Source organism: Neopelma chrysocephalum, unplaced genomic scaffold (assembly GCF_003984885.1).
Source record: "Neopelma chrysocephalum unplaced genomic scaffold, ASM398488v2 Primary Assembly neopelma1_62, whole genome shotgun sequence".
NCBI classification, from domain to species: Eukaryota; Metazoa; Chordata; class Aves; order Passeriformes; family Pipridae; genus Neopelma; species Neopelma chrysocephalum.
In genome coordinates, this window is record NW_020897719.1 from 494,119 (window position 1) to 516,464 (window position 22,346).

A 22,346-nucleotide genomic window follows, 5' to 3' on the forward strand; every position below is an offset into this window, starting at 1 on the left:
TTTAGTGATGAAGAGAACTCAGGAGGAATGTGCTTGAACCCTGAAGAATTTGCCAGGGGACTGGAGAATGTGGTGTGAGGCAGGGTCAAGCTTTATCAGGTTTGAGTTGGAGAATCTTTAGGCTGCATGGCTCATTCCATAGATACATTAGTGCTGCAAGTTCCTGAGGAGGGAACTTGGGTGCAGCACTGGCAGCATGTTCATGCTGAGCTGAGCAGAAGCCAGGAGAATGCCTGCCAGTGCTGAGTGGACAACAACCAGGGCTTAGAGCTGCCCAGGATCAAAAGGTGCTTCAAGCATCTCTGCCAGTGTCTTTGTGATCCAAAAGGATGGTGCTCAGACAGGAATGGCTCTCATCCTGCCTTTGCCATGACACTGGGATGCTGATGCTGTGCTGTTTTCTTAACAAAGAGGTGGGATTTGCCAATTCACCATGCTTTTTAAGTTCCTGTGACTCGTTACCAAGATCCCAGTTAGGTAGTTCAGAAACTGTGTGGGCTTTCCTGCACTACAAAACAGTATTTGGTATTACTAAATATTCTTGCTGCAGAAAAATAGTTAACTTCTTTTTTTCCTTGAGTGCAGTAGAAGTCTTTCCAATGAATAATGTAACACGTTTGAAGGTTTGGAGAAAGATCTTTTGAAGATGAATGATTTTTAATTATGGTGTTCGTTGTGCATAACAGTAGCTATCTGTACTCATCTTTAATTGAAGAATTGTATTTCAGGTGGATCATATGGTGAAATAAGAGTTGGTTTTATTTTCCTTTTCAAAAGAAAGTGTGTAGGAAAAATGAATTTTGTTTTGGTTCTGTGAGTTTCCTGAGAAATTGTCAAGTAGAAAGCCATAGTCAAACATCCTATCTGACAGTGTCCAGCTTTGGAGACCTTACAGGACTGTGTGGGAATTCCTGAGCCTGCAGCCTGGGATAAACTGCTCTTAATTGCAGATCCTGTTCTGGCTGCCAGGATGGCATTTGTACTAGGAAATATTACTGAAGCAAATGTTGGCTTTGGTGCTTATCGTGCATTTATGCATTTTGTTCTAGTGTGTCCCCAGCACAACTGCGGCCTGTGTAATCTGGCAGTTTTTCAGATGGTACCCAGGAGCAGCCTGGGCAGCGCTGGGCAGTTGGGATGCACACACTCAGTTCTGGGAGAGGATGAAGAGAGTAGCCCATGCCCTTACCTCTTGAACTGAGATGGGGTAGTTATACATAACAATATGGATGTAACCCAGGAGCAGGCTTGCACAGTGAAGCAGGTTGCAGAATTTGCTGCTGCCTGTCTGGGTCAGCCATGGTGTTTCCCCGTGGTGTTTTCCCCTTAGCAGCTTATGGTCTCCAGCCGTCTGCTGGTCTGACTGAGCTTGTGAAACCAGGAAATGGATCTGACAAAGGAGGGAGGATGTGGAGGGGTGGTATTTGGTGGATGAATGAGAAAAAAGTGGGAGTGATGGGCCTGATGTAGGACAAAGGGAAAAACCTTGAGGCAAAGGACGGGATGAAATGTGTCAACAAACTGCCCATAGAGTCTTTTGCAGCATGGCTAGATGGAGAGAGAGCTTTGATACACCTTCCAGCCTATAGTTAGGGGAAGTTTACATTACATTTCTTCTGTCAGACTGTTCTATCAGAGTCCTAAACAGATTTTTATTCTGTCAAGTCCAGATTTAACTTTGTAAACTTGCCAGGCAGGACACTTTTGGTCACAATCCCACATTCTGTTCCAGCCTCAGTCTGAGTTCTGCAGTTTCTCAGTCAGGACACAGGCACTTTCTCATCTGAGTTAGAGGGATTTTTTTTCCTATTACCTTGAAACCAGGTTTATCATGTGCTGCCTTTACTGCCCCCATCACAGCTAGATGAACTCTGGTCTCCTTGGGACACCTTATGAATGCAGGACAGCCTGTGGCACTGCTTTGAAGATCGTGGCACCAGCTTTCTGTGACTTTTCCCAGTCTAACAGCCATCACTTAATGCTGCTGGAGTTTTGTCCTTGACAAATGATTTGCAAATCCTTTGCTACCACTTGTTGATAATTTTGAATTGAGAGCAGATTAATGACTGTTTCTTTAGTGGTGATGTTGACCTCTTCATAAGAGCTATCCAGCTTTTTGTGCCTGCCTAAATATCCTGTGCTCAAAGACTCCAAAGGTACATATCTGGGTAGTGTGCAAATGTCTAAATATAGCAATAATAATCTTTAGCTTTCTTCTTTTCAGTCAGCAGAAGAAATTACTGCATACATTTCCCTTTATGTGGAGTACGCACTGAGAGAAGTCTATGTTGACATCTGTTTCCATATTAATTTCTGACATCTCCTTGGTACTTTCAGTAAAGGAGAAATTCTTTATGTAAAAAGTCTCAGAACTTGTCTTTGGTCTCTGATTGTGGGTTGGGTTTTTTCTCTGTTGTGCTAGAGAATTACACAGTTCTCAGCCACTTTCCAAACTGCCAACTTTCTGTTCCACTGAAGTTGCTTCTGGCTCCAATCCCAGTATTTGAGGGGAACAATAGATCCTATTTTAGTCTATACAGATTTAATTGCTGTGAATAAGATTGACAATTATCTCCTTTTGTGTCTCAGAATCCCACCAGCTGTTTTAGATGCATTTAAATAGTTGCACCATGCTGAACTCACATGTCATATCAGGAACTATAATGCAAATTTTTAGGCATCTGGTAATATGTCCTTGGTCTTTATTTGTGAAATATTTTTTTCCGCACTTAATCCTATTTCTTCTTCTTCCCTTTAAACCCTGGTTCTCTGCACTGGGTGACATTATTAGTCATACTAAAGAACTTATATATCAAAGATGCATTTTGAGCAAAATGCATTTCAAATAGCAAAGCCCCCACAACTACTGAAAGAGAAGTTGATGGGCTTTTTTGTTGTTGTTTGTTTGTTTGTTTGTTTTGCTCCCTCCACCTGCATAAGCTCAGATACCTATGAGGGAATCATCTCAACACATACTGACAACCTGCTGTGTCAGTGTCTGGGCTCAGCTTTATTGTCCACAAAGAGGAAGAGACATTTCATGCTATGTAAACAACTAAAATAGGTCAGATGAATCATGCCCCCAGATGTCTTCTTTCTCTTGGAGCTAATCACCCAGACTTTGTAAGCAGACTTAGCTGTCTGTACCACAGACATCTGACTAGATCTCACCTCTGTGGACCATACTTGTAGCAGCAGTCACATGTAGGTGACTAGACACATGTAGATGCCTAAGAAGATTAAAAGTGCTTGGCTTCTTGATGCAGAGCTACTGCAAGTGCCAAGATAAAAGTACTCTGGGCCTGTCTTCTTGAAACCAAAGGCAGAACTGAGTGGATTTTTCCAAGAGACATATCAGTATTTGATGTCCACAGTTACATAGCACTAAACTATGGTTCACCAATTGCTTTCTCATTGCTAGCTTCCTAGACTCATAAGATAAAATTTAATAACTTTTTTTTCAGAAAAGCGAGTTTAAGCAGGACTTTCTCCCTATAGAAATCTGGTATTTCTGCCTCCATGTTGTATCTTGCTGTGAAATACGTTGATTTGGTTTTTAAAAAAAAAGAAATCATTTTACTGCACAGGTGTCCCTGTAGGGCAACACACTGGCATGTGAAGGTGGAGGTTGCTTACACTGGGAAAGACAAGAGAGGGGATACTTGAAGTTTACCTTTCATCCTTTGCTGGAGAAGTTGCCTCTCTTGCTAATTGAACAAATTGTTCAGCTGCTGAATTATGTGGGGTTTTCTTTTCAGTCTGCATATAGCATTGTTTATTATTTATTTAGAATCTTGTCAAGGGGTTAATAAATTCAAACTTCCACTTTCACTCTGCCTTCATGCATATTTCGCATTTGTGCAACTCTAATTTCTGAAAGTGAGTTGCTTCTTGGTGTAGCAGGATGCAGGGACACCCTAATACCTTATTATTCCCTGATACATAGTTTTACAGTTCTTGACACAATTTTAATTTCCCAGTGGTCTGAGAGGAATGGAGAGGGTTGCATGAAAGTTACAGTAGTAGATTGTTTCTAATGTTGACTTTGTTCTTGTTGAGACCTCTCCGGGATTGCGAGTGCCTTTGGTCACACTGTGCAGGATCCACCACATCAGGGCTGCTTAGGATTGCTTGTACCAGACTACCCCATCTCTAGGCCTCTTTGGGCACAATTGATTCTTCTTAGTTGTAGCACTTTCTAAAATATTTGATGTCGACCCTACTTACTATGTTTGTGCTAAGTATTTGCCAGTCTGTAGGTTTCTAGTATGCCTGTTGTGTTTGCAAATGGAAACTTGGATTGAGATTTCTTAGATGATTTTGCTAGTGACTGGAAAGGGTAAGATTCGTAATGGAGGCAGATGCACAGCACAAGTAGTGTTGGGGAAGCAACCTTTCAGTCTTCACCACGTGTCACTGAGCTGCTCCTGCTCAGTGCCAGATCCTGTGCACACACACTGGGTCAGACAGGTCTCTGTGGCTTTGTGCTTTGCTCCCTCTGCATTACCATATGGACATGGTCCTGGACAATCTGCTCTAGGTGAACCCTGCTTGAGCAGGGGATTTAGACCACATGACCTCCAAAGGTCACTTCCATCCTCATCTGTTCTGTGATTCTCTGGTATTGCACCTTCCAAAACTGTTCCTTAACCTTGTTGGGTCTCCTCTGCTCTTGGGTGAGGGCACATCCTGTCATCTCACACCCTTTGCAAGAACAGCAGGAGCCTGTGGGGACAATTTACCCTCGGGTTGTGGCATGCCATGTTAATAGGTGTTGTGCGGACCCCAGAGCTTCAGTACCTTCCCTCTGGATGAAGGTAGCTGGTAGGGCGGGAAAGGACATCCTTGTCTCCAAGCTGTATGCACACCCACAGCCAAACACTCATTTGCTCACTGCTATATCCCTGCTATTGGGTAGAAATTCTGCATTTAGCATTTACTGGTACTGATTTTACCACGGTCCTTTTGTTGACTTTGACTCTAAATTACCACTGCACTTGAAAATTTGTATCTGTGATGACTGAACAACTGAGCAAAGATATTGAACACTTTGACCTATATTATGTGAAAAATAGATGTTTTCAATGACATATTTAACTGAATTTTGAATAGCTTGCCTGAGAAATACCATAGGGTTTTTTATAGAGGTGTGTATCTATGTCTATATAAAATATATGTAAAAGTACTGCAATATTTTCTTAATCCTGCTTTGCATTAAATACTGTGACTGTTTTATACTTTAAATTTAGGAAAGCTAATTTTGGTATTGTTTTTTAGCCCTAAGCAGAATGAATGAACACTATACAAATGTTCTAGTGGATCATGATCTATCAAAATTAAGGTAGTTGCCATTTTTCAGGCTCAGGATTGCTGGTATTTCATTGGTTTGCATTTAGCTTATATTTTAACAGCTTCAAAGAGGAGGTCTAGAAAAGCAATTTGAATAATAGAAGTAAAAAATTGGGTTTTAAGGCAGGTTTCTATGGCAAAAAGTCATTGTAGTGTGTTTTTTCCACGTGGTCCCTTCCTGCAGACCTGTCAGTTAATGTTCTTGCAGAAGAAAAGTGATGAATGTAAAACTCTGGTAGCAGGGTATAGATTTTCTTTAATTATTAAAAATTACCAACATATGAGTGGCTTTGAATTAATTTTCTGCTTGTGGATTTCTCATAATAAAGCTGTATGTAATGTTTTCTCTTTTTATTTTTCCCCCCTTGCCTTCCGTATGTGTGCTTTCATGCATATACAGTTTCTCTATTGACTTTTAAGAATAAATTAGCAGATTGACTTTTTTTCAGGTTGTGGGGGCTTCACAATACCTGCTGCAATAGAAGGATATTGTGAATAAGGCATTAGTGCATATCTGTGGAAATGTACACCTTCTCTGTCACACTTGCAGACATTAGCTTGGGGCTAATTTAAGTTGACAGCTGCATAAAAGGGATTACTACTATCACCACTGAACTCCTAGGGTTAACCTTCACATGTGCTAAATATGAGAGATAATTTTTTTTTTAAAGCTTCAACCGGTTTTGCATAAACCATTTATCTTGATTTCTCTTAACCCTGAAAGAGCTGAGACTGTGGTCTACAGCATCGTAGTCTAATGGTGTGGGATTTACTGCATTACTTTAAACACATAACTCGTTTCTCTGTGAGCATAAAGAGGGCTTTTATTTGCATATAATTGCAATTTCTGTAACAAAGAAAGACTTTATTTTGGATGTGCTTTCAAAAGTAGAACTTTGGGAAGGAAATTGGGGAGGAGGGGGAAGTAGCCTTTTGTTTTCTTCATGCATCCTTGCCATGTGCAAGCACTCATTTATGAGTCTACAAGAAAACCAAAGTATTTTAATTCAAATTGAACTTTTGGTTGGGGTTTTGTGTAGTAGTAGTAGTTGGTGGTGTAGTAGTAATAGTAGTGTTGAGCTTGTAGGCAGAGCAAATATGTCTGAGGCCCAGATGACCCTCACTGTAGAGATTAGGGGCAGGTTGTGGTCCCTGCCATTTCATCATTTTAATTAGCATGATTTTTGTATTTCCGTCACATAACTCTGTGGGGACAACTCACATGCAGCCATTTTATCAGATGTGTCTCTACTACTGTGCCCTCCTTATGAGGGATGCTCATGGTCAAGACTGTATTCCACCTCAAATGCAGAAGGTGTTGTACAGCTCATGGGAACAAACATGGAAGTGGCTGCTTTTCCTTTGTATTAGAGAGAAAAGAATGGCAGAACTTTGGTTTTCATCTTGAATGTGAGCTCAGGGATAGATCCAAAGATGTTTCTCATCTAAAAGCAGCTTAAAATCACTATCCACCGATGTGTAACTTGGTGTGCAGTCAAAAATCAAATATTGCTCGTCAGTTAACTTTCAGGATGACCCTTAAAGGCTAAGATGGTGAAGACACACGTGATAAAATGGCTGTGAACAAAACAAAGAAAAATTTTTATCAGGATGTGTGTAGTGTGTTTTCTTTAGATTGAACCAAGTGCCTCAATTTCAATAGTTGTCAGTTCCAGTGTGTATACTTACAGGGACTGTTCCACGTGGCTAATGAGCCACAATGAAGTATATTTTCACATCTATTTTGGTTTTTTTTTTAAATGCTTTCAGTTTCAATTTGCAGTTGAGAACTTATCACACCAGCCAAAGCTGGTAAGCATTCTTTGCCTTATCAACAACAAAAATCTAGAAAAATCTAATAATGCATAAAAATGCAGATATATATTCATCTGAAGGTTGACTTCACCAGACTGAATGTGCCTTATTTATATAAGAATCATCATTTGAAGAACTTTCAAGGCAACTTCTTCCTGAATACCATGGAAATAAGTTCAGGCCCATTTTCCCCAGTAGTATTTGAGAATTTAACTGTTAGGGAGAAGAAGAAAAAGATGTAGGACAGTGCATTAATGGAAACTGGACTAGAAAGACACTGATCAACAGGAAGTTGTTTGCTCTCATTGTCTTCTGTCTCTTCCTTATATTTCAGCAAGCTTTGAACAGCCAGACAGAGAAAGTTGTTTTAAGTAGGATGATGAGCAATCTGACCTGGCATGCTCTGCAATTTCACTGTGCTTTGTGGGAAAGAAATGGTGATTCTCTTACAGTGTCAAATTGATCTTTGCTTTTGCAGCCTCTTCTTACTCCATTCTGATAGCTTGTACAGGAGTGAGGAAAGAGAATTTGGCAAGTAGTATTGCCATCTGTGTCTGAGGTTGCCCAGCCCTGAAGCGAGATCATGCTTTGTGTCTCACTGGTCTGGCTCAGCGTTTACTCGGGGCTCACTGGCCATTGGTTTTCTCCTGTAATACCTGCATGCTAATTATCAAAAAGAGATGCTTATCCCTGTGTAGTGATTGCAGAGCTTGCTCCATTCCTACAGTGACCTGCAGCTGTTTTGTTCCTTGTAGTCACTTAGTATTTAATCTTTCTTTTGGAAAGTGTAGCTAGATGATGTGCTGCATAATAGCATTTTGCAAAGTCCATACAAATAGCATCAGAGTGGACTTCCCTTTCAAGATGCCATTGACTTCAGTCCAAAGACAAGCTATGTTATGAGGTTATGATCATCTACCACTGAACTTGTGGTAAATTTCCAGCATAAATGGTATTCTACTTTTATGCCTTGCCTATTTTAATCTTATATTTAGTCCTTATCAGTTTCGTAGTTTCTAGCTGGGCCCCAAAGTGAACTTGGCCTAGTATGTGTGATTGCTGGTCCAAGAAACCGTATTTTCACATACATCATTGCAAGATTTTATGGCTAAATATTCACTTCATCCTTGGTTAATAAAATGAAAGTTTTATTTAGCCCCATGGATTTAGAGAACCAGTTCAGGGATGGCTTCAATTTCTGCCTGCAGTGGACAATACTAGTGAGTGCTTTGGTTTTGATGTGTGCAATATGACAGTTACAGTAACGAATGAATGAAACTCTTTAGGCTGCTTGTAAAGCTGCCTTTCATCTGCAGGAGGAGGATTGAACACCTAGAAGGAAATCTCTTTCAAGTTGATTCCCAGTGCAGAAATAAATCCTGTGTGGGTGAAAGGGAGGAAACAGCCACCTACCTGGAAATCTAAGACTGTAAATGAGGTGTCACAGAAACAGGCAGTGACATCCACTCACAGGCTGATCCATTAAGGGGGGGGAAAAAACGGATGGGAGAGGGAAGAAAAGCCAGCAATGCTTCTATGAAAGTTGGGGTTTTATGGTATCTTTAGTTGTCATTCTAAGACTGTTGAAATTATAATACAAAACTGTAGGAACATACTGTCTGTTGTCTAAATGGTTTGTGTTTGTTCATGTGGGTTACTACTGTGTTATTAGTTGGGTTGGATGCAAGCTGATGCCATGTAGTGTGGAGTAGCATATGTGTACCACAGCTGGAAAGAGGAGAGAGGCTGGCTGTAGCTCCTGTGAGTGGCTGGAGCCAGCCAGGCTGAGGGGGGAGAGAAGGGCTTCCTGATGAATGGATTAATTAAGAGTCAAAACAACTACAGGTGTCCACTGCAACTTTGAAACCCCAGAGTAGGGTAGCATTGAAAATTGCAGTACAACAAACTGCCCATGGTTATATATCCTCTGTTTTTCTACCTACTTTTTTTTACTAACCCTTAAGGAGGGAAATCAGAGCTCTAGCATTTATCTGGGATTAATAAATTGAAGTTTTTGTGAATCAAACGAGAACAGGCTCCCCAAGTAAAGACATCTGGTAGGATACTGTACAAGCAACACTCCTTTGCTTCAACTCATAGGCTCTGTTTTAAGCTTCTGTTGTGGGCTATATTTTGTACCAAGTACGTAGGGCACCTTGTAGACAGCAGGAACGTCATTAACTTATTTATTTCAGAAACTTGTATATGCCAGAATTGCAGAAAGTCACTCTTATCCACTGTAAATAATTAAAGCATCACAACAGCAGCCCTTGGTTATCACTATTTAAATCTTGTGATTATTGAATACAGCCATTATTTCCTAGAAAAAGAATTGTTTACTTCCCCAGTTAGTAGTATTACGCTTTGATATTGTTAGTAACCTGAAAACTGATAATGGAGAAACAAGGAGCATGGTCAAAATTATATAGTTTAATAAGTGTTTAAGAGTCTATGTCTGCTAATAGGATAAATGATGGAATTAGATAATTTCCTTTGGGAAGAAATATAAAGACTTGGTTAAGAGAAAAAAATTAGGTTTGGTGATTGAAACATTTTTTTTAAGGCTTGTATTCTTTTGAAGCAAATAACTTGTTTGCAGGAATTTTCTTAATATGTATTTTTAATATCTATGGGACTTTCAGCTTTTATTAGAGCAAAGTTGGAATCTTAACTATGTTTACAGAGAAAAGCATTTGACAGCATCCTTTTGTAAGAGATCTAACTAAGAAAACATGAACTTGGGAAAAGCAACTGGTCCTTTGCTTTCTGTTGCTGGGTCCTTGCAAGCTGGTTTTGTTTTCTTTAGCTCAGCCTCTTCCACTTTTGGGTGATCATTACTGCCTGGCACAGAGGATTTCTCACCAACAAATGCAAAAAGATGCATCTCCCTGCTTTCTTTGCAACACTTTCTTTTGGGTATTTTATGTTACAGTGTCAAACTCTGTGAGCTGCACAGATAATACCCATAGCGTCAGCCTTAACCCAGCTTGCTCAGACCTTTTCTCTGGGAATGCTTGTGTAGGATGTCTTGACCCTCGCAATAGGTCTTACAGGGAAGGTGGAACTGGAAATGTTCTCTACTATTGTGAAGAGGAACTTTGCCTTGTTGGGGGAGAAGCAGGTGGGATTTGTGGTGTCCTCCTGTGGTGGCAGGAGGTTGTCAGTTACCTCATAGCTCAACTAAACTGAGGGGATGAGTCAGGCTCCCTGCTTTCAGATTTTATTTGTTATGCCAGGTTGGCCTACAGTCTGTGTGAGGCCAGTTCCCACACTTCTCCTGCCGCAGCATAGCTCCCCAAGCTCTTGGAGCTCTCCTAGTCTTTTCACTTCAAAAAGGATGTTTTGCATGCGCTGCTATTGTTGTGCATTGTTCAGAATTTCTACTGGGCTTTTTTCCTTTATCCTGGTGAGTTTAAAAAAAAAAAATTTAGTCATCCAAGGACCTATATTTTTTTTTTCTAGATTTTGAGATGTATACCTGGGTAAAACTCTCCTCCTACAGCACAGGTTGGAACTTTGGCTGATTGCAAATAAATGTAATATCCAAGAGCATTATATAGGGAGGAGTAAAACAACCAAAGAGTATATGTACTGGTATTTATGCAAAAAACCGTAGAGGACTGAATAGAAATGCTTCAAAAGACTGAAGCTTTTTTTGTTTGTTTGTTTGTGGGTTTTTGTTTGTTTGGTTTTTTTTTGTTTGAAACTTATCAAAGCCTGTTTTGGATTTGTTCAATTGTCCTGCTTTGGTTCATTTAAAATAAACTTAGGATTTTGCAATCAGTGACCTTGGCGCATGACTTTGAGCCTTGTTTGTTGAATGAAGAATAGAAGCACACTGTAACCTACATTTCCATTCAGTCAGATGGGATTTGGGGTCTCATGAGATACCAACAAAATGCTGATTGTGAGCCAAACAAACTAGGTGGCTCTTGTCAGGAGGATTTGCTTTTAGCTGAGGACATGTTTAAGATTAGTCTGGTGAAGTACTGAAGTGTCCATCAAGGTTGATGCAGGTACTTCAAGTGTGACCAAATCCTACCACCTCACTGTGCAGGCTTCAGGAAGTTCCTGTTCAGAAAGTGGAATGTTTTTACTAGCACAACTATACCACAAACTAAACCTTAGAATTACTTATCTGTTACTGAGCAATGTTTTTGACACAGTAGAGACAGTGAACTCTGTAAAAAAAAAAAAGGAGCCTCTGATCCAAATTAGATGTTATTTGGGTTGAACTTTGTAAAAGATTGGATAGGAGATAAATGGGTATTAGGGGAGAGGAGGGAAGGGATTGAACAGAGTTGATCATCATTTCATTTGATAAGTTTCTTGAAGAATTTGAGGAGAGAATAAAAGCAAGAATTCTCTTGAAAACGTATCTGAGTAAAAGGTAGAGAATTACATAGACCTCAATCTTTTAAAAATAATTTTTAATTAATTTTTTTCTTTGTCTTATTATTAATATTAATGATAAAATGGAGTTGAAATGATTGGAGATTGTTTTGTTTGGGGAGGTGTTTTTCGTATTTATGTGTGAGAAGAGAGTGTTTTATCTCATTTTGTTCACTTTACTGGTGGGTAACTTATTTTTTGAGGTAGAGAGAAAAGCAGATATGAAGGGGAAATCTTAGGAAGCTGAGGCACTTCATCTATGGAAGGAGGGATAGATTTTTCCATAAAAAATTCTGAAGGTCTAATTAAGGGTTACCTTTTAGTCATATGAATATCATGTTAGTTCTGCTTTGTTATTTGTATAAGCAGCTTAGATGTGATTTTTGTCCTGATAAGTTACAGTCTGGGAGAGCAAGGAGGAAAGACATCAGTGAAATCAGCTTTAGAAAGCTGGTTGAAAGAATTGCCTGGAGGAGGGATTTAAGTAACTGCAGAGAGAAAAGGATTTCAAAAGGCAGCAAAGTCAGAGCTATTTGAAGCAGAGTAGATGATGTTACCAGCTTCTGTGCTAAGCATCAGGCACCAACACATCGTTCAAGCTCTGAGATTACAAATCATGGGGCTTCAGTGCAGCCCTTTTCCAGGGTTTGCGTATGAGATGGGATGTGATGGCATGGGAGTAGAAGAGTGCCTGTGTCAGGAGAGGGGCAGCTTTTGGCATCTAGACCCTGAATTATCTGGTAGTACCCATAAGAACTGTTTTGATATTCTGTTAAGTTCAGGTCTTCACAAGGAATAAAATAATCCTCTGCTGGAGAAAGGAAAACTGGAATTTTGGGAGATATAGTGGGTTTCTAGAATGGGATGTATTGTTCACAGCCTCAGTCCCCCATCCTCACTGCACTGACACCCCAACTCCCATGTCCTCTCAGTATTCAGTGTTGCCAGGTTCCTTTTGATTGTATCCTGTTCTAGTAAGGTGCTTGGTGTGCAATTTCAAGTCCAGGCATTTCGTAGTAGCTGACTGCCAAGTTAGTCTGTTAGGTCACTTTGTTCTCATAGTCTTTCTGATGTATTCAGTGTCTTGACAAATTTTCTTGGCAAGAGCTTTATAAAATGGTACCATATTGTGCATAACTTAACTCATCATTATACTTCATGACGTCTTCCACCATACAAGTCCTGAAGTCCATTGCTAAGCTCAGAAAAAGAAACTAGGGCAACTCCAATACGTGAATGACTTTTACAGGGAACAATAAGTTGTAGGAAAGCCCTGATTTTTGTAAGGAGTCGCTTTTGTCTCTTGTATTTTTTAAAATGGGATTGAAAACAGCAGCATTAGTTAGGGACTGATCAGCTAAACTGACTATTGATTAGCTCCTGATCTGATAAAACTACGCTTTCTGTGCTGCTGCAGTATTTTAATCATGTTTGTGGCATTTCAAACTGAATGGGTGTTGGTCAGCTGATTTGAATGCTTTACTATTCATGATTTTGGGTGGGGGGTGTGTGTATGTGTGTCCATCTGCCCTGCCCCTATGTTTGAATATATGCTTCTGCTTTTCCTAATGTCGAGAAAATGTGAGTATTTGGACTGGAAGCTTATTACATCTCAATATTTGATCTCCAATTGCCCAGAGGTTAAGCACTAGAGGGGGTGAGTGGTTAAATTGCTCACAAGTGCCTTGCTTCTAAAAGGCTCCTTCATCTCTGCTCTCTGTGTGTTTTATAAAGTAATTTTATCCACAATTAGTGTTTATTTGCAAGAAATACTTGTAAATGACTGGTGGTATTGTGCATAGATAGAGTGCAGTGTGTGACATTTAGCACTGTAAGGAAAACTTTCCATCTCTGAAAGCAGTTAATTATAGTGGATGTATGTTTTCTTAGAAAAATGAGACTGTTTTTTCTAATCAGAGGCAGAAATACTCATTTGTGTGTCACAAATATTGCTCCTCCAAAGTCAAACGAATCTCTTACCTTTAAGCAAGGCTGACACAGAATGGACATTTCCACAACATCAGGCAAGCTGCGGCAGAGTCCCCTGCAAGCCTTCCTTTGGTATTTGATTTCTTTTCATTTCAACAACCTTTAGCAAGTGTTTTCCTATTGTGTAAAGTTTTACTGTAATGAAAATGTTAGAGATCAAGAAGTCAGTTATATCTTGAACTTGCCATCAGCATTATGATGTGCCTTCAAGCTCTTTTAGTTTCTGGGGAGGCAGTAGTTGTTTTTAAAGACATTGCATGCCTGATGTGAAACTGTTTGTCCAGTCGTCTCTGAATATTGGTCAACTTGTTGACTCAAACCTGGTAGTAGAGAGGAATGGGTAGATAGTGTTTGTGGAAGAAGACATGCTTATATCAAAGTGACAGTGTCTTTGCTTGGTTGGAACAAGATGTTGTCTCAGCTTACACAGGTTTTCCCAAAGTGAACCCAGGACTGTCAAAGCACGTGCCAAACTGAAGCAAAACTCATCAGTTTGTGGTGAGATTCTCATGTAGAAAGCAGAAAATGTGTATGAGCTTGACTCCTCTGGGATGGATGACAGTAACCACAGTGTTTTGGATAATGTAGAGTTCTGATTAGGGTTTTAAACTGTTGTTAGTGGAATAGCTGTTATTTCAGCCTGACCAAAACAAGGAAGTTGTGGTGTAAGTCTCAGGATACTTTTGGCTGTTCAAAGCTTGTACGGAGCTCTTAGTGCTGGTTTCTGCATGCCTGCAGCTCTTAGTGCAAATCTTCTGCTGTCTACGCTGCAGGTGGGACAGATGGTTTGAGGTGGGCTTTTTGTGGTAGAGGGTTATGCTGTGCAGTACTAGAGGGGTGTATGTAGTATACACCACTGTGTTGCTGTGGTACAAGCAAGCTTGACTAGCCTGTCGGAATATAAGGCAAAGTCTTTCCTTTCTATTTCTGTCATAGCATTTCTAGTATATGCCATTTGAACAGACTGCCTTTAGCAGTAACAGCTTTGTAGATTTATAACAGGTATTTTGTTTGTGCAAGACTTGGAACTCGACAGCCAACAGATTCATTATTCATAGCAGAGAGGCTTGCAGGTAGGAAAGCAACTGCGGATCTCATGTTTCAACTGGGAGGCATACTGTTATCAACTTTGACCATTAAGTAGTCCCTTTAAAGAAAAGTATGGTATGCCCAAGGGTAAAATATGCTCGTGATGCCATTGGTTCTTATTCGTATAGTTCTACAGAATATGCTTGTTATGTCATGCGTAGGTGCATGTAAACAAGCAAGTATGCATTTGTGTATGTGTGTATATGTGTAAGCCAGACAGGTATTTTAATTCAGTCAGTATTAGCAATATTGCTAGATTCTGGTTCCATACGTCTTGAGTCAGATATAAGACACAGATGGAGGCTTCTGTGCTTTGCTAACTTGGGCAATGTTTTCTTTTTTTGTTTTGTTTTTTCTTAGGGTAATAAATGCAGGGAAGAGCACGCACAATGAAGATCAAGCCAGCTGTGAAGTCCTCTTTGTCAAGAAAAAAGCTGGAGGCAGTACTTCTACACCAAACAAGAACTCTTCAGCAAAACGGAGGTCATCACTGCCCAATGGAGAAGGTCTCCAGCTGAAAGACAATTCAGTAAGCAGACTTCTGTATCTTGTCAGTGGAGAGGTACAAAATAAATATAAAAGGATGTGGCAATATGGCACTAAAAGATGTTTACTGAATATTTCATATCTTTTCAGTTACCTCTTATTGATTATCTCTGCTTAAATGCAGAACACTTCACTATATTTTTCTTAGCTCTACTACTTGATTTTTGATTTTTTTTTTTGCATTGAAAAATGCTCCTTGCATCTAAGGTGGTTTAGTTTAAAGATGAGCAAGGATTGGTCAACTCCTTGGATTTTCCTTTTTGTTTAATTTCTGAAATATAATCTTGAAAAATTTTAAGATGATCAGAGGGTTGGAGCACCTCCCTTGTGAAGACAGCCTGAGAGCTGGGTTTGTTCAGCCTGGAGGGGAAGGAAAGCCTCCAGGGACACCTTAGAGTAGCCTTCCAGTACCTAAAGAGAGCTGGGGAGGGACTTTTTACAAGGACCTGTAGTGAAAGGACAAGGGGTAATGGCTTCAAACTGACAGAGGGTTTATGTTAGATATGAGGAAGAAATTCTATATTGAGAGAGTGGTGAGGCATAGGAGCACATTGCCCAGAGAAGTTTGGCCAAGTTGGATGGGGCTTTGAGCAACATAGTGTAGTGGAAGGCGTCACTGCCCATGGCAGAGAGGTTGGAACTAGATAATCTTTAAGGTCTCTTTCAACCCAAACCATTCTATGATTCTCTAATATACACAGATGCCTCATAGTGCCACAACCAGAGGTCAACATCAGTCTGCTCTTTCTAAGCTTCTGCACTGTCTTGTAGGCACATTTGCAGTACTTGGAGCTCTGTGGATGCTACATTAGCTGCTGTTTGGACTGAAGCTACTCAGGGCTCAGATAAAGACCTATATGAATCATAGAGGCTGTTAAAATATGTTATATCTAAGCCACTGTAGATTAAACCACATCTTCAGCCAGTGTCAGACAGATACTTGCCTTCTTTAATTTTATGAACTACTAAAGCAGGAGATTCTTTTGGTTTGTGCAGGTAGGGTAAAGTCATTCATAACACAAAATTCAGTGATTTTTGCAGACTATGGCTTCTCATTTGTGTGGATTTCTATTTTCAAGTATATATTTGCACACTCCTGGATAAAGGGTTGTGCCTGGAACTTGCTGGGACTATGAGTTCTACGTAGAGTCATGCAAAGCAAAACAGAATTTGTTTGAATAATCTGTTTTTAAAAGTCTTTCCTAGTAAGTTCATGCAACTGTCTGCAGTTGGCTCATGCATATGCTTGGTTCTAGGAGTGTATTTAACTTCTGTATGCATTAATGATGTTTAATGAAACAAGCATTTGGCCACAGTACTTGTTCGTGTACATAAAACACAGCAAGATAAGCAACAGTGTCCTTGGTCCAGGTGATGGGTTTGTTTGACACAAAGGAAATGGCTGTGCCGTGCACACAGGCACACTGCAAAGACCCCTATGCACACTTCGGGCCTGGATAGGCACATCTGGATGCTGTGCAGAGATACTAGTGTTGGTCTCGCACCACATTTAAGTTCTAGACCCACCATGTAAGATACCTGGTCAGGGCCTCTGCATCTAGGGTGTGGGTGAATGTACCTGTGTGCATATGTTGTGCTGAATTTGACTGTGTTTTCATATTTGGGGGGCATGCATTGGACATAAAAAGCTTTGTAGCATTATTTCACAAAGCCCAAGTAACTTCCAGTATCAAAAGATTCTCAGGAGCAGAAGCCATGCACTGCATGGTCAATCATCTTCCTCAGAAGGAACTTTTTTCCAAACATCGCATAGTTAATAAGTCTAGATTGCATTAAAAATACAGGGATCTAAAACTGTTTCATTATTGGAAGGGCATCTTAACAAGCCTTGTTAAGATCTATTGTTACAGTTGTCATACTTTTATGGTGTTGTAATGGTGGGGTCGATAAGCTGAATGTTTTTATCCATTTGAAATTTAATGTCAACCTCATTAAATTTCTAGTTACCCAGTGTTTATGAGAAGTATCTAATGAAATTCCTGATTTTTCTTCCTCTCTTCACTAGTGTATTTCCTACTTTGATTTTGTATCTTTCATCTTGATTTTGGAATAAACAGTCACTCCCTTTCAAATTTCTTGAAAGAGATATATTTATTTCAGATCTTCCATTCTTGATTCTATTTCTGACATATTTTGATCAGAACTTAGCATAAAGTCTGAAGTCAGGAGCCAGCTGATTCATATAATATAGTATACTGTTTTCTAGTTCCTTGTTATATTGTTCTTTATATTTTCTTATCTATAGATTTACTTCTGTAGTCTACATGGCACTGGAATGAGTGCTATAGCACTCATTATTTAGCTGTATAAAACCTATTCTACCATGTTATTAGACCACAGCTTGTGAATTTAAATCTGTAATATATTTTCCCATAACAGGCAGCATATTTCTTGAGAAAGTTTTCTCCTAGAGGGCAGTCTTACATTAGCAATTAGTAGGATTTTTTCATTGCTACATCTTTTGTTGGTTGAATATATCTAAAAAGGAGAAAAAACCCACACATTTTTATAATGTGTCATATTTTTGTTTTCGTATCTTTATACTGTGAGGTATAATATTGTGTTTTGCCCTCTCATAGCATTGTTAGCAAATATCTTTTAAAGAGTGTATGAGTTTGGTGTTATATGATTCATAATCTGTCTGAATAGGATGTAGAAATACCAGCTTGAGACTCTACAGTGAACGATAGAATATTGTCCCATTAAGTATTTAGTAAGAAAGCCAGAGGCTGAATACTGTAAATGCCTTAGAGGAAAATCCCACTGTAAAACACAATATGAAATTGTCTATGAGGTGGAGCACCTTACAGAATTACTGAATAGAAAGGAATAAGAGAAGCACTTTATTGCAAGAAAAGATTTCTTCCATTCTTGTTTACTTTTTTAAAGTGTGGAGCGTACGGAAAATAGGCACTGGAACTTAATGGTCTCTTCATTTAAGAGAGTCCTTTTCATCATCCTCAGATTTTTCTTTTTTTTTCTACAGAAGCTGTCGTGGAGAAGGCCATATCATCTTTGTTTTATCCTACTTTTTGGGAAGTTTGCCAAGCTTAAATGACAGCTGCATTTGGGATTCTGTGATTATTGTTGTTTAATGTTAACTCCATCAATCCAGCCCAGCACTTTGGCAAGGCAGCACAAGGGAGTCAGAGATCCACGTGTTTTCCACTCAAGCTGGGTGCCGCTATCATGGCCTTGACTCTGTGGGTGGACTCTGCGGAGCTTCTAGGAGTGGGAAGGAGGAGGTGGCAGGCCAGAAATGGGGAGATGGAGCCCTGACACACTCACAAATCTAAGGAAGCCTGTCAAAGAGCATAAACATGTTTTTGTTTTTGAAAGAGTGGGTAATAAACTGAGCAGAACAGTGAAAGGAAAGACTGCGAATTCAACACTAAGTTATTTCTCTCCCCTTCCGCCCACCCCACTCCACTACTGCTTGATTAATTAATCATGTTTGCTATCTGTCCCCATTCAAGAGCATTCATGTTAAATTGCACAACTTTTTCACTGGTACTATTTTTAAATGCCTTTAACTATGGAATACTTCAATGATGAATACTGAAAAACCATCAGCAAGTGAAATGGGAATCCTGTGCCAGGATATTGTCATGGTGACAGGCTGCAGGACTTAATGTGATGCATTAATTGTCATTGTAATGTGAGGATACATGATTATTGATTCTGCAGTTTTCTTTGCACAAAGATGGTACAGTGTATTTGTTTTGTGTGACACAAGGCTGGTAGCCTACCATAGGCAGCTGAACATATAATCAGTAACACGAGGAGGCTTTTCTCTGAGGATTGGGGTGGCAGTTGCTGGCCCACTTCAGATTTTATGACAGCTAAGGATGTCCTCTAATGCATTTTGTACGTGTAGTTCCTATCTGGAACAGTAATGCTCAGGATAGGTTATAGTTTTCAGAATAAACCTTTAGTGGCAACATGATTTTATTTGTCTGTTTGGAATTAGCTTCATAACAAAAATCTGATGGTTTGCAATGTAGGACTACTGTCTAGCTTACCTGAAAAGCTCATCCCAAATTGACTACTATTTATTGCTAAGGTTTTCTTCCTATAATTGAGCTCCAAATATGTGTGTAAATATATGCATTTTCTTTTATGATTTCTCATCTGTTGCTTGACCCAGAACTTTGCATGTCTTAATTACATTTTACAATTTCAAAACCCAGGAGACTACTGAGCCTTCCTGAAAGCTAGGTCAGCACTTGAGGAGCCTGATGCTTATTAAATTTCCTGGTACATTCTGGAGATGAATTGTAAGGTCAGTGCAGTGAAGGATCTGTGTTCTCTTCATGTTTCTGGTAGCTATTCAGCTTGCTGTTAAAATAGAATCTTTTGAATGAAAATCTAAAATAAATCACTTTGGTGACTGATCACACTCCTATTTGAGGACTCTGTCCAGTTAAAAGAACAAATGGAGATTGGTCTTTGAAAGACTACTTTTGACAGAATACTGCCAGTACTAGTAAAAATAGATGTCTTGTTCTCTGAGTTTGCAGAATGTCAATTCTTTTGGGGAAGAAGTTCAAGCTTTTAAATGTAAGAGAGGACAACCATGCATATGCACTGAAATAGGTAACGCTTGGTGGCTATACTTGTGCAAGGAAAAGCAAGGACCTTTTTGTGCATTTTGTCTCATCTGTGTGCCCAGATTGCTGGCCCTTGTTCATTCTCTGAATCACTGCTTTAATGGCACCATATATTTAATTCCCATTGAATTGGTATGGTTTTGCGGAATTAATTTCTTTAAATAGAGGAGCTGTTTTTAATCTCAGGGTGGGGGGAAAGAGTTTGGGTTTTTTTTCCTTTTTTAGATTGCTAATAGGTTATCAGTGGTTTTCCTCTTTGCTAGTTCAAAAGTAAATGAAGCTTTGTAAGAATACAGAGAAGTTTTTGAAGACTCATATTTAGATTACAATAATGCCTGCAGATCACAACTGAAGTTAAGGCCCTAGAGCATCTCACACAGAATGTCTGTATGAGAGCAGTGTTATGGCAATCATCTCCCCTGACTGCTTATAATACAGACTTTCCAGTTATGTAGATTGCTTTGGAGAACTTAAGAAAATGGGGGGCAATTGTGAACTTGTTCTTAATTGTAAGGTTCTGTTACAGTTTAGGGGCAGGAGGAGAACAATGACTAAACGTCATCTTCCTTTAGGTGGAAGTAAAATATTTTCATCTCAATCAGAGGTGTAATGCCTTTGTTTTTTTTACCCCAAAGGTAACACATTTCCAAAGAAGTATAGCACCTTTAATTGACATGAGGATTTAAGCTGTGGAAGCATTGTCCATGGTGCATCATGGCATGGATTTTGGCCAGGGAGCCAAACCCTATGAGAAGAACGGGAGCAGAAGTAGTTTGATCTACAGATCCCAGGAGGCACAGTGTTGCCATTTTGAATAAATAGTCTGTTTTCAGCTGAAATATTTTCATTTTCAGATACTTGTTTCTGTTGGCAAAATACTTTATATTTTGCATGAATAGCAATCTATTTATACAAGCAGGTTTTTTAGTTGCTAATCCTGTTAACTGTTAAAAATTACTTAGGCAGAATTTTACAGCCAACTGTAGTGTGAACTTGGAGGGATTCTGAGCCCAGAGCAAACTAGTACAGCTGCCAGTCCTGCCTTCAGGGGGGAAGTATCTCAACAGGTTTTTTGGTGAATTTACCAGGCTGGGTAAGTGGGTGGGTCTGGCTAAGGAGCTGCATTCGGAAATGGATATGTGTGTTGGTTTTTCCAACATTCTGGTATGTATCCTGTATGATCCTTACTATGGTAAGTAATCTAGTACTCCCTTATCTTAGCATTTCAGTTATGAAATTAAGAGTGCACAATAGATTGCTGAATTCCTCCTCCTGGAGGAGCTCTCTGCTGTGTAGGTGAGTATGCTGTTGATGCACTGGTTAAGAATATGCTTGAACTTTACTCACTCACAGCTGTGTAACATTGACTATCTCTTCCTTCCTTTTCTTCCCCTCCTGCTTCTCCAGGACTCAGACGGGATCAATCTGTACTACTGGTCTCTGTTTGATGGACACGCTGGGTCAGGGGCAGCTGTGGTTGCTTCCAAACTCCTACAGCACCATATCCTGGAGCAGCTGCAGGAGATTGTAGACATCCTGAGGAACACAGCTGTCCTCCCACCCACCTGCCTAGGAGAGGAGCCTGATAACCCGGCCACCAACAGTAGGACGCTGACACGGGCGGCCTCCCTGCGTGGTGGTGTGGGGGCCCCAGGCTCGCCCAGCACCCCTCCAACGCGCTTCTTCACTGAGAAGAAGATCCCACACGAGTGCCTGGTTATTGGGGCCATAGAAAGTGCATTCAAGGAAATGGTATGTACATCTCAGGGCTCTGAAGTCCTTGTTGCTTACATTAGTAAGTTACATGACCTGGAGAAGATGAAGATTTAGAGGGGTTTTCTTTCTCTTTTTTTTTCCCCTTTCGCTACTTTAACACCATCTGAGTGTGGACAGAACTATTTAAGAGCCTCAAGCTTACCAAGTGCATCCCTGTGAGGCAGGAACTGCACCTTAAGTCCCAGGTAGCACTACAGCAATGTTTATGGATTACTTGTGTTGCCTAAAATCGGGAGAAAAAAACTCACCAGGCGAATTTAGTATAGATAAGATGTCGAGCAGCTCTTTTAATGGCGGCCTTCTAGCTCACGGAGTACAAAGGCGCATGCCCACATACAGAATCCTTACACTTTTATATCCCTTACTAAGTATCATATCTAATGGGGACATCCAATCCTAAGACCCCTTGTGCTAGGGTATCATCCTCAGAACTGCCCCACTGGAGTCCCTCCAAGTGTCTTGAGCTTTCTATCTTGTTTTGTCTACCATATCTCTTGTTATTCTGGTCCAGGTGCACATCCCAATGGAAGATTCTTGCAAAAAATCTATTACTTTGAAAAGACGGTTAAAAGACGTTTAAATGGAAGCTGCAGGATTGTGCCACACAAACTGTGAGAAAGTAACGGTCGAAAGTGAAACTACAGCTACATTAAAATCTACAAAAGGCTAAAAGTCTTAAAAATTCTAAGGCATCAGTTGACTTTTAGAAGCATTATGCTCTCTTCCTCTTCCTCTTCCTCTTCTCTTCTTCTCATCTCC

The 22,346-nt window shown here is 39.9% G+C and overlaps 1 protein-coding gene across 1 annotated transcript in view; it reads left to right on the plus strand.

Annotated features, from left to right (window-relative positions):
- Nucleotides 1-22,346, plus strand: part of PPM1H (protein phosphatase, Mg2+/Mn2+ dependent 1H) — a 130,780-nt gene that overhangs the window by 45,924 nt on the left and 62,510 nt on the right. Inside the window, exons 2-3 of the mRNA XM_027682161.1 lie at nucleotides 14,995-15,163; nucleotides 21,219-21,563. Of these exons, the coding sequence (XP_027537962.1) occupies nucleotides 14,995-15,163; nucleotides 21,219-21,563 (514 nt within the window). The remainder of the gene's footprint in view (nucleotides 1-14,994; nucleotides 15,164-21,218; nucleotides 21,564-22,346) is intronic.